We start from the raw sequence: 12,214 nt of genomic DNA on the forward strand, positions 1-12,214 counted from the left end.
ATGGCGTGAACCCGGGAGGCGGAGCTTGCAGTGAGCTGAGATCCGGCCACTGCACTCCAGCCTGGGTGACAGAGCGAGACTCCGTCTCAAAAAAAAAAAAAAAAAAAAAGAAATAGAACATTTCCAGCCCCGCTCAAGCTTTTGTGCAGCTCATCTGAATCCCAGACCCTTCCCAACCGGAGAGGAAACCGCTGCCTCACTTCTTTGTAGCTTTGCTATCCAGTGCTATATTCACACTGCATCCTCTGAGCACTGTAGTTCAATACTGCTTGCTTTTGAGCTCTGTATAAATGGAATCATACATACATCATGTATAATACTTTTTGTATCTGGCTTCATTGGCTCAATATCATGTTTCTAAAATTCATCCATATTATTGCATGGAGTTGTAAGTAGTTCTTTCTCTGACACCACTCTTTTCTTTGTTTTTTCAATTTTTAAATTTCTTTCTCTCTCTCTGTCATTAAACTTTTATTTTAGGTTCAGCGGTACCTCTGCAGGTTTGTTATATAGGTAAACTTGTGTCACAGGGGTTTGTTGTGCAGACAACTTTATCACCCATAAACTAAGCCTAGTACCCAATAGTTATTTTTTCTACTCTTCTCCCTCCTCCCAATCTTCACCTTCAAGTAGGCCCTAGTGTCTGATACTCCCGTCTTTGTGTCCAAGTGTTCTCATCATTTAGCTCCCACTTATAAGTGAGAACATGAGGTATTTGGTTTTCTGTTCCTGCTTTAGATTGCTAAGGATAATGGCCTACAGCTCCGTTCATGTTCCTGCCAAGGACATGGTCTTGTTATTTTTTATGGCTTCGTGGTATTCACGGCAAATATGTGCCACATCGTCTTTATCCAGTCTGCCACTGATCGGCATTCAGGTTGATTCCACGTCCTTGCTATTGTGAACAGTGCTGCAATGAACATGCATGTGCATGCGTCTTTATGGTGGAATGATTTATATTCCTTTGGGTAGTACCCAGTAATGGCATTGCTGGGTCTAATGGTAGTTCTGTTTTTAGGTCTTTGAGGAATCACCACACTGCTTCCCACAGTGGTTGAACTAATTTACGCTCTCACCAGCAGTGTATATGCATTCCCTTTTCTTCGCAACCTCACGGCATCTGTGATTTTTTTTGGCTTTTTAGTAACAGTCATTCTGATCAGTATGAGATGATATCTCATCGGCCACTACTTCTCTTTAGGTTTCTCTGAATCTATGTAAGTTTTTTCCTCTGCTTCAGTTTCACATTTCTGAGAGATAAGGTTAGATGGTGGGAGAAGGAACTCCTTTTCACTTTTTCTAGCATTTTTGGGTCTGTAAGGTCTTTTTATGTCACTGTGTCCCTCAGAGAGCTGGCAGAGCGAGATTCTCTTTTATTTTTATTTATTTTTATTTTTTGAGACAGAGTCTCACTCTGTCGTCCAGGTAGAATGCAGTGGTGCACTCTCGCTCCGCCTCCTGGGTTCAAGCGATTCTCCTGCCTTAGCCTCCGGAGTAGTTGGAATTACAAGCGTGTGCCACCACGACCTATTAATTTTTGTATTTATAGTAGAGATGGAGTTTCACCATGTTGACCAGGCTGGTCTTGAACTCCTGACCTCAAGTGATCTGCCCACCTTGGCCTCCCAAAGTGCTGGGATTACAGGCGTGAGCCACTGAGCCCAGCCAGAGTGGGGTTCTTAATGTCCTCATTTAACAAAATAAGAAACCAAGGCTCAGGGCTCTGGAGGAAATGACAGAGCCATGGTCATGCCGCTGCACTCCAGACTTTGCCCTCTGCCTATTTCACAGGGGAACATGAGATCACAGGAGAGTCCATTGCTATGTCTAGTCTTAAAGGAGTCAGGGAACACCTGTGAACAATTGGAACTGGGCTGTCCCTCACCTCTGTTCCAGCCTCCGTTCACTGGCTGCCCCACTCTGAATGCTGGTGTGACCCAGAGCTCTGTCCTTGTCCTGTTCTCCATCCACATACCCTCCCTGGGTGATCTCGCCTGACTCCAAGGCTTTAACTATCACTTATATCCTGACAATGGCTACATTTCTTTTTTTTTTTTTTTTTTTTTTTTGAGACGGAGTCTCGCTCTGTCGCCCAGGCTGGAGTGCAGTGGCCGGATCTCAGCTCACTGCAAGCCCCACCTCCTGGGTTCACGCCATTCTCCCGCCTCAGCCTCCCGAGTAGCTAGGACCACAGGCGCCCGCCACCTCGCCCGGCTAATTTTTTGTATTTTTTAGTAGAGACGGGGTTTCACCGTGTTAGCCAGCATGGTCTCGATCTCCTGACCTCGTGATCCGCCCGTCTCGGCCTCCCAAAGTGCTGGGATTACAGGCTTGAGCCACCGCGCCCGGCCACAATGGCTACATTTCTATCTCCAGCCTGACCTCTCCCTGGAACCTCAGGATTGTGGATGTGACTGCCCACTCAACATCTGACCTGGGTATTTAATTTGACATTGAACATGGCCAAAACCAAACGCTCCATCTTCTCCACCAAAGCAGCCCCGCCGACCCCGCCATCTTTCCCATCGTGGTTAATGCCAACTCCAAAAATCGTAGATTATAGGCGTGAGCCACGAACAGAGTAGTCATGTTTAACTCTCTATTTCACCCCTAGTTCTTCTGCAAATCCTGCTGGCTCCATCTTTACAGCATATCCAGAATCAACTGTTTCTCTCCATCTCCTCTGGTATTACCCTGGCCCAAGTCATCAATGTCTCTTGCCTGGACTAGTGCAGTATCCTCCTCATAGGTCTTACTGCTTCTGACCTCACCCCCCTGTTCGTTTACTTCCCATAAAGCTGTCAGAGGGATCCTATTAGAACCTAAGTTAGGTCATAGCTCTTCTCTGTTTAGAACCTTCCATGGCTCCCAGTTCATTCAAAGAAGAAGCCAAAGTCCTATGGTCAACTATATGGCTCATATATCTGGTTTTCCTCTCCTTTCTAACTGCATCTCAACTACCCTACCCCCTTGCTGTTCCTTGAACAAGCGGACACACTCCTACCTCCAAGCCTTTGCACTTGCTGTTCCTGCTGCCTGGAACATAGGTGGGGCCCACTCCCTCACTTCTTTCAGCTCTTTGCTAAAACGTCACCTTCTCAGGGAGGCCGTCACCCGCTCCAGGCATGTGCTGGCCCCAGTGCTCCCTGTTGTTTAACCCATTTTGATTTTCTCCATAACTCTTACCACAATCTGGCAGACTCTGTCTTCAACTTATTGGGGGTCTTTATTTATTGTCTTTTCTGTCCCTAGAATATAAGCAACAGGAGGACGCAGAGTTTCTCTTTGTTCACTATTCTAGTCCCAGTACCTGGAACAGTCCCAGGCATTCACGGTGAGGTTTCTCTCAACCTGGAGTCCAAAACATACTGGAGATATTGATTCATTCAACGATTATTTACATGTGCCTGGTGTTGTTTCAGCACGAGAAACCAAGACTCCCACAGCCCACCTGCAACACCTGGGCGGTGGCTTGGCATGACTTGGCAAAGAATCACAGAGCCATCTGGGTGGCAAGATCTGGCCAGTAGGGTGGGAGCAGAAGTGATGTATAAAATTTCCATCTCAGGGCCAGGCAGTGGCTCACACCTGTAATCCCAGCACTTTGGGAGGCCGAGGCTGGCGGATCACCTAAGGTCAGGAGTTCAAGACCAGCCTGGCCAACATGGTGAAACCCCATCTCTACTAAAAAGACAAAAATTATCCGGGCATGGTAGCAGGTGCCTGTAATCCAACGGTGCCTGTCACAGAGTGAGCACTCAAAACATGGGTGTGGTGCCTCACACCTGTAATCCCAGCACTTTGGGAGGCCGAGGTGGGAGGACTGCTTGAGGCCAGGAGTTCAAGACCAGCCTGGCCCACATAATGGGATCCCCATCTCTACAAAAAAAAAATAATAAAATTAGTCAGTTATGGTGGCGTATTCCTGGGGTCCCAGCTACTTGGGAGGTGGAGATGGGAGGAGTGTTTGAGCCTGGAAGGCTGAGGCTGCAGTGAGCTGTGATTGCACCACTGCACTGTAGCCTGGGTGACAGAGTGAGACCCCGTCTCAAAAAAAAAAAAAAAAAAAGGCCCAAGCTTTCCCCCTTCTCAACAAAGCCTCCAGGAATGGAATTTGCCCTGGAAATTTGGAAGGCAGGCAGCGGCTTAAATGGCATTTGGAGAGGGTGTGGCTGTTTGTGTTTCTGCCGGCTACAGAGGAAACCGACAGCTTTCAGTAAAAGTTACCACTGGGGTTGCCAGGTGTCTGGATTTGGACTGGGCAGCTTTATTTTCGAGCCTTCAGTTCTGGGGGAAAAAAAATAACCCAGACATATAAATGTGTGTCCAGTATGTCTGTTGAAACCATCTGGCATTCCTGGCTGCAAAATTTCAAGATATTTCATCCAGGTCGATCTCTGGCCTTGACGAAACTGCAGAATTTACCTTCTATGTACCAATCTCTTTCTGAATGCTTTTCTCAAGTTTTACTCCCAAACCAGCCTTCGTGTTATAAACCTTAGGTCTCTGCTCCATTAGGAAAGCAATAGGGTAAAGACCAGCACCCTTCTGAGGCATTTGCATTTTAAAAGTAGCAAGAAGTCAGGTCAATGCTTATTTGAAAGGATAGGGTCGACCAGGCCTGGGGCAGTGCTCATGCCTGTAATCCCAGCACTTTGGGAGGCCGAGGCGGGTGGATCATCTGAGATCAGGAGTTTGAGACCAGCCTGGCCAACATGGTGAAATCTCGTCTCTACTTAAAACACAAAAATTAGCTGGGTGTGGTGGCAGGCGCCAGCTACTTGGGAGGCTGAGGCAGGAGAATCACTTGAACCCAGGAGGCAGAGATTGCAGTGAGCTGAGATCGTAGCATTGCATTCCAGCCTGGAATTCCAACTCAAAACAAAGAAAAAAAAAAAAAAAAGAAATAGAAAGAAAAGATAGGGTGATCATATGGTCCAAAATGGGATGTTATACATTTTATTATCTTTTAATACAAGAAGTCTAGAGGAAGGCGGTTCTGTGGTTGGTTAATTCAGGATCTCAGTGACATCAAAGATCCAGATTCTTTCCATTTGTCATTCTGCACCTTCAGTTAGTCAGAAGTGTCCTCTGTCAGGGTCTCAAGATGGCTGCCATAGCTCCAGGCATGATGGCTTCATCCACTTACAGTAGCAAACACCCATCCAAGGATCAGACAGCATACTACGCACTTTGGATCTATTAAATATTTTAATCTGCACAACAACTCTGTGAGGAAGAAGCTCTTACTGACCCCATTTTACAGATACAGATATTGAAGCCCAGAGAGGTTAAGTCAGTTCACAAAGTGACACAACTAGGAAGCAACAGGACTGGGATTTGAAGCCGAGAAGCTGGTCTCTGGTGCTACAGCAATGTCCAAAGGTTGGAGAAGTAGTCCTGCATGTTGGTGGCAGAGTGGGATTGGAACTGAGGGTCCTAGATGTTTTCCTCTCTGCTTCCTCAAAGCAGTGTCTCCGATGCCTCCTGGCACAAGTATGATTTGGCAAAGCTGTGGAGCCCTGACTCAATCTGATACCTATTATGCTTGAATCAGACCTTGAACCAGAGCCCTCTGGAGAATGTGCTTCCAACAGCAAGGCTTCCCTTGGAGACGTTTTGACTTGGGCAGCTGGGGGTAGCTCCACTATTAGGAAGACAATTATATTTTGGTCGGAGGAAGGGAACCCTGGGCTGTGTGTCCGGCGTTGGTTTGGGTTGTCCGGCTGCTCTAATTCCAAGGGTGGAGAGGCCTCCCTCTTCTTCTCAGACAGCTGCTCTTGGTTCTCAGAATGAGGAACAGCCCGGCTCTGGGCTGCTGGTCTGACTTTTGAGAACTCATTTGCATGTGGGAGATGATGGCACCCCCGGACAGTGCAGTAACTCACTTCTCGACTGGCTCATTCAACTTGGGACGGGGAAAAAAATCACTTGTTGTTTTTCCTTGCTTTATCTTAATTAGTTTTCCTTTTAAACAGAGCTTGGGAAGGGGCCTTCAAATCCTCAGCCTGCAGAAGCTGACAGGGGCTTGTCAGGGAATAAGAAACTCTGATGTTTCCAAGCAGCAGAATCTTCTCCCCCGCAACCGTGAAACTTATGCAACAGAAACGAAATGGTATTTCCCACTATTTGCGAAGTACATGGCAACGGAAACTCTAAAATTGTCCCTGCAAAAGAGAATTTCCCTATCATTATCATCACTTTTTTTTTCCTTCCCCCTGAACTGCAAGTTTTTTTTTTTCTTCTTCTTCCTCCCTGTTCTTTTCGAGAATGTCACCCAGCTACCGGCTGCTTTAGGCCCTGCCCTGGCACATACGTGGGACAGATGGGCTCCCCACTAGATATCCTGGACGGATGATGGGGAAGAAGGGAGCGGAGGTCAAAATTGAAATGGGGATAGGAAGAGATCTTCTCCAGCCTGACTGCTTAGTCATGTTTGGTTCAGGGAGTTGTCTGTGCCAGGATTAGCTGGGAGCCAGCCAGGTTTTGAAGAGAGGGAGTCCCCACTGATCCCGCCAAGGCTGAGGCCCCTGGCTGAATCCTGACACCGGGGTAGTGACCTGAGGCAGAGTCCTGGAGGTGCCACCAGCCAATGGTGCTTCCCCAGGCCCATCCCTTGCAGGCCTTAAAGAAGCTGAAAGGATCTTGTTTATTCACTGTCCTTCTCTCCCCGCTCTTGACTGGACACACCAGGAAGCCAGGGACCTTATCTGTTCTGTTCACTGCTGTAGCCCTGCCTGGCGCATAGGAGGCCCTCAGTATATACTTGTTGAATGAATGAGGGGTGGAACTTGTTGCCTTTATCCTTGTCCGTCCCCCTTGCTGAAATAATGCTGTCCCCCTTGCTGGAATGCCATCCCCCCTTGCTGGAATAATGCTGGCACCACAAGGGCCTAAATTGTTGGGATGCTCAGTGCTGCAATCTCAGGACCTTGCCCAATGCCCAGTGTGTAGCAGATGCTTGTGGCCAACACTTTTAGATGCCCACCTGTGCTAGCTCCTCTTCTCTCTTGACAACAGATCCCCAAGTTGGCCGGGCAGCCTTGTGCCAGGGGACGAAGCAGGTCTTTTCTAAGTTGATAGTGACAATCTTGGTCAGGGACTTTTCAAGGGTGACCAGTGGTTTCAGTGTTGACCTGCTGGGAGCTTAAGTTTATTCCCCCAAAGAGAGAAGCAGAGAGGAGATAGAGTCTTCTTCATACTTTTCTTTCCTGCATTGGAGGTGTGTGAGGAGGCAATGTTGCTGTTTCAGCAGCCATTTTGTGCCTTTGAGGCCCTAAAGCTTGGGAGAAAAAGCTACTATGCTGAGGATAGGAGGGTCAAAGGTGCCATGATCCTTGATGGCATCATGAAGTCCTACACCAGCCTCAGGAACCAATTGCCTCTGGACCTCTTGCTAAATAAATAATGTCCTTATGCTTTAAGTCATCAATAGCCCAGTTTTCTTCTCCTTGCAGCCAAATGCATCCTATTAGATTCAGCACTCAATCCACACATCGTAAAAAACTTTACTTATTGAGCACTTACTGCGTGCTCTAAGCACTCTCCACGTATGCACTCAGGAACCTTGCAATGACTTTATGATGTAGGTACTGGTATTATTCTTAGTTCACAGATGAGGAAAGCAAGGCACAGAGAGCTTAAGTATGTTACTAAAAGCTGTATCATCTTTTAGTGTCATAATCACCACTGGGGATGGGGATGGAAGGGGAAAAAGATCCCAGTAGAATCTGAGGAAGTAACGAAGTATAAAACATTGGGGTGGGCCAGGGATGGGACCGATCCACAATGTGGAAATGTTTTTTGGCAGTGTGGGCCAATTCTTGGGTGAAGTGTGGGATTTGTGTGTGAACTTGAGGCTAACCTTCCTTGGTCACGGGCTGAGAAGGGAATTAACATTTGTTGAGCACCTACTGTGTGCCAGCTATCTGTGTCAGGTACTTCACATGAATGGTTCTCAACAAGGGGCAATTCTGTCCCCAGGGATATCTGGCAATGTCTGGAGACATTGTTTCTGTTTGTTCATTTTTGAGGCAAGCATTATTCTGTTGTCCAGGTTGGAGTGCAGTGGTGCCATCACAGCTCACTTGCAGCCCCCACCTCCTGGGCTCAAGCAAGCTTCCCACCTCAGCCACCCCAGCAGCTGGTACTACAGGTGTGTGCCACCATGCCCAGCTAATTTTAAAAAATTTTTTGTAGGGTCTTGCTATGTTGCCCAGGCTGGTCTTGAACTTCTGGGATCAAAAAATCCTTCCACTTGGGCCTCCTAAAATGCTGGGATTAGAGGCCTGAGCCACTGTGCCCAGCCTGGAGACATTTTCTGTTCTCAGATTGGGGAGGGAGAGGTACTGGCATCTAGTGGGTAGGGATGCTGCTAAACGTCCTGAAATGCACAGGACACGCCCCTCCCCCAACAAAGGGTTATCTGACTCCAAATGTCAATAGTTGACAAGTCTGTAGGTTTAGAAAGTCTGTATTCTAAAGACTTGAGAAAGTCTGTATTGCATAGATTTTGCTCTCACAAAGACTCCCCTTTTACAGATTAGACAACTGAGGCCCAGAGAAATGACGTGTCTTGGCCAAGGTTACCTTGCCAGTTGGATTTGGACTGGGATACAAATGCAAGCCCGCTTCATTCCATGGTCCATTATGTTCCCACTATGTTCTCCCCTCGTGGTAGACAGAATTAATTTAAAGATGAAGAAACAGAGGCTGAGAGAGGTACTGTGACCAGTTTAAGGTCACAAAGCAGAGCTACTCCAGAGGCCTTTATTAGGAATAAAAATATAAATAAAAAACCAGCTACCTTTGGACACAAATGACTCCACTACCCAAGTGTGACAGGCTCACCTACCTCATGTCTTTTACTCCCTGCCCTGGGGAACTTCACTCAGCCCAAGGCCCAGATCAAATGCTACCTTACCCATGATCCCAAAGAAAGAAGTAAGAGAGGGCAGAAGCCACCTCATTCTCTTCCTGTGTCCTTAGGCACTTACAGTATTGAGAGGCCAATATCCTAGGCTTTTGGAACAGCGATAAATAAGCAATAATGTTTCTGTCCATAAAATGACTATAGAAGCAGATACTATGTGAATCACTTCCTGCAGAGACAATACAATCTCTGCTCCGGAAATACAGGTGATTAGGGATTGTATGGGCCATTCGAGAGTGGGGCCAGGCCTAGAGGGCCGTTCACACATGCAATAATAGTAAGAACAAACATTTACAGAGAACTTTCCAGGTGTTGGGCATGTGCTAAGTACTTCCCATGGAACCCCGGGAAGGACCTTGGAGCTAGGTACCATGATCATTCCCATTATACTGATGAAAACACTGAGAATCTTGAGGCAAGGAAACCAGCCCAAGGCCACCCGGCCAGCAAGTGGGGAGCTAGGATTTGAACCTGAGCAGCTGACTCTAGGCCCCAGAGCTTCCTCCCGTCTCCATACCTTCCGATAAGGCGGGTGAGGACATTTGCCAAGCGGTTTGATGATGATCGACATCACCCAGAGCAACCTGACAAGCAGCTGGGTTTCCCAAGGCCTTATCCCAGAGGGTGGGTGGATGGAAGTGGGAGCAGGCAGGGTACCTGCCACTTGATCAATAACTCGGGAGCAGGTAATAATTTCTTCTGGGAAAGGTGGAAAGGGCAGGGTCGGGGGCACAGAAGTTCAGAAAGAAAAGGAAGGAATGAAAGAGATGGGAAAGGGAACGGGAAAGAGAAAAGTGAGAGCGAGTGCGCGCCACGCATATTCCTTCCCAAGGTCGTGGCAGCGCCGAGGGCACCGCCAGGGCCCGGCGCTCCCGGGAAGGGCCTTCACTGCCCAGGCAGCGGCCGCTCCCTCTTCCCGGGGCCGCGGGGGCGCGCGTGGCGGGGCTGGCTTGCCCCCCAGCGGCTCCGCCGCGAGCTTTCCCAGCCCGGTGTTTACTCCGAGCCGCGGCCGGACCTGCAAGCGGGAGCCTGCGCGCGGCGGGTGTCGCGTGTGCCGGGTGGGAGTGGCGTAGCCCGCGGTGGTGGCGGGCTGGGGGGCGCCACGCGTCCGGGTGCGGAGTTGGTGAGCTCGGCTCGGCGTGCGCGCGACCTGGGACTCCCGGCTCCGCGGGGCCCTTCCGGAGGTTCCCGCCCGACTCCCGAGCTTCCGACGGAGGCGCCGAGCGCCGCGCCGCGTCCCCAGGGGCCCCGTGCACGCGCAGAGAGCCTCTGCGGCCGAGCGCAGCGTGGCACTTGGCAGACGCTCCCTGGCGCGGGGGCTGGGGGCCCGCCGTCTGGGAGCCCCGAGGGCCGCCTCCTCCCGCCCCTCGCCCGGCCCCCGCGCGCTGCCTCCGCCCCCGGCCCAGCCGCCCGGCCCCCAGTCCCGCCCGCCGCTCCGGGAGCCCGGCCCGCCGCTGAGCCCGGCCCGCCGGCGCGCCCCGTCCGGGATGGGGCGCCTGGACGCCTGAGCTGCCGCTCTGCGCGACCTCCGCGCGGGGGAAGGAGCCGACGCCGCGCGGCCGCGCGAGAATGGAGGCGCCCAGCGGCAGCGAGCCCGGCGGTGACGGGGCCGGGGACTGCGCCTACCCGGACCCCCGGACCCCTGGCGCCGCGGCGCCCAGCTCCGGCCCCGGCCAGTGCTCGGCCGCCCGGGAGTCGGAGCGCCAGCTGCGCCTCCGCCTCTGCGTCCTCAACGAGATCTTGGGCACCGAGAGGGACTACGTGGGCACCTTGCGCTTCTTGCAGTCGGTTAGTGTCGCCCGGGAGCGCGGGGACAGCTTTCCCTCCAGCCGCTCGCCCCGCTGTGTTCCCCACAACCTGTGGCTGTGGTCCCCGTGGGTGGAGAGAGTAGCCTCGGGGGAGCCCCGCGGGGCGCGCGGAAAGCGAGGGGGATCCAAGCTCCTCCAGAGCTGTCCCGTCGCCTCCTTCCCTGGGCGGCGCACGGTCCTGCTCCGACCGGGGCTCTCCCGCACTCCACTTCCCCGCGGCGCGCGCTGTCCTTTTGTCTTTTCTTCCCCCTCCTCGCCTTTCAAGTAGTTTTAAAATTAGTTACATCCGTGATGCAGGGGCTTGGGGACCCCGGCTCCGGGAGCTGGTGCTCCTGCGTCTTTTTCCCAGGAATAACTTCGCGCCCGGTGCACCACTCGTCTAGGACAGACCGTAGGAGCCCCAGAGCCCAGCGTCCCTGCGTGTTGATGGAGTAGGATAAAACCTGAAGCCCAGAGGAGGGACGGGGATTGACAGAACCCCAGAGTAGAACCCGCCATGCACATGTTTTTGCTGGAGTTCGGGGAGAGTGGGTTTCGAACTCACGACTCGGCAGTCCAGGCTCCCTAACTGCATCCACCCCCCAACTCCCCATCTCCAAGTGCAAAACCACGGCCTCAGACTTAGTAAAATAACAACCGAGCACTTACTATGTGCCAGGCACCTTAAATGTGTCATTAATTAGCAGGTTTAACCTTCATAGGCGTCCTATGAAGTAGGGACGAATATTTCCCCCATTTTTAATAAAAAAAAATTTTTTTTTGAGACGGAGTCTCCCTCAGTCCCCCAGGCCAGAGTGCAGTGGCGCAATCTTGGTTCACTGCACCCTCCTCCTCCCGGGTTCAAGCAATTCTCGTGCCTCAGCCTCCGGAGTAGCTGGGATTACAGGCACGCGCCAGCTACCACTGCCGGCTAATTTTTGTGTTTTTAGCAGAGAGGGGGTTTCACCATGTTGGCCATGCTGGTGTCGGACGCCTGGCCTCAAGTGATCCGCCGACCTCGGCCTCCAAAGTGCTGGGATTACAGGCGTGAGCTACTGGGCCCTGCCTCCTTCCGTTTTTAAGATTGGGAAAGTTTGGCTCCAGAGAGGCCGAGTAGCTTGCCAGGGATCGCACAGCTGATTAAGTGGGGGTACTGGGCTTTGAACTGGGACGATCCCAGCTAGTGTTTTAAACCCCTATTCTATGCTGCCTTTTGCTTTTGCTTTTTTTTCTGTGAGAGGGAGGAAGGGGCCACTTCCCTACTCTCCTAGGAAGTGAGAAAAGTGGCCAGAGGGTGGAGGGGGTGGATGGGGGTGGGACAGGGCAGAGCCTTGGATGGAAGTTAGGAGACTATAAAGGCTTTAATCTCCGTGCCTCCTGCTGGGGCCTCATTTACTCCCCTTCTCTGCTCTAGGAAGTCTTTTAATCCTGGTTCAGGAAGGGCTGGTGTGGGGGTGGCTCTTTCAAAGACCCTAGAGCCAGGCTCTGTAGCTCC

General features: G+C 51.2%; 1 protein-coding gene across 1 annotated transcript in view; it reads left to right on the top strand.

Moving 5' to 3' along the window:
• Positions 1-10,484: 10,484 nt before the first annotated feature.
• PREX1 (phosphatidylinositol-3,4,5-trisphosphate dependent Rac exchange factor 1) overlaps positions 10,485-12,214 on the top strand; it is a 205,599-nt gene continuing 203,869 nt past the window's right edge. Inside the window, exon 1 of the mRNA XM_025399110.1 lies at positions 10,485-10,720. Coding sequence (XP_025254895.1) covers positions 10,502-10,720 — 219 coding nt within the window. The 5' untranslated portion in view covers positions 10,485-10,501. The remainder of the gene's footprint in view (positions 10,721-12,214) is intronic.

Source organism: Theropithecus gelada, chromosome 10 (assembly GCF_003255815.1).
Source record: "Theropithecus gelada isolate Dixy chromosome 10, Tgel_1.0, whole genome shotgun sequence".
Classification (NCBI taxonomy): Eukaryota; Metazoa; Chordata; class Mammalia; order Primates; family Cercopithecidae; genus Theropithecus; species Theropithecus gelada.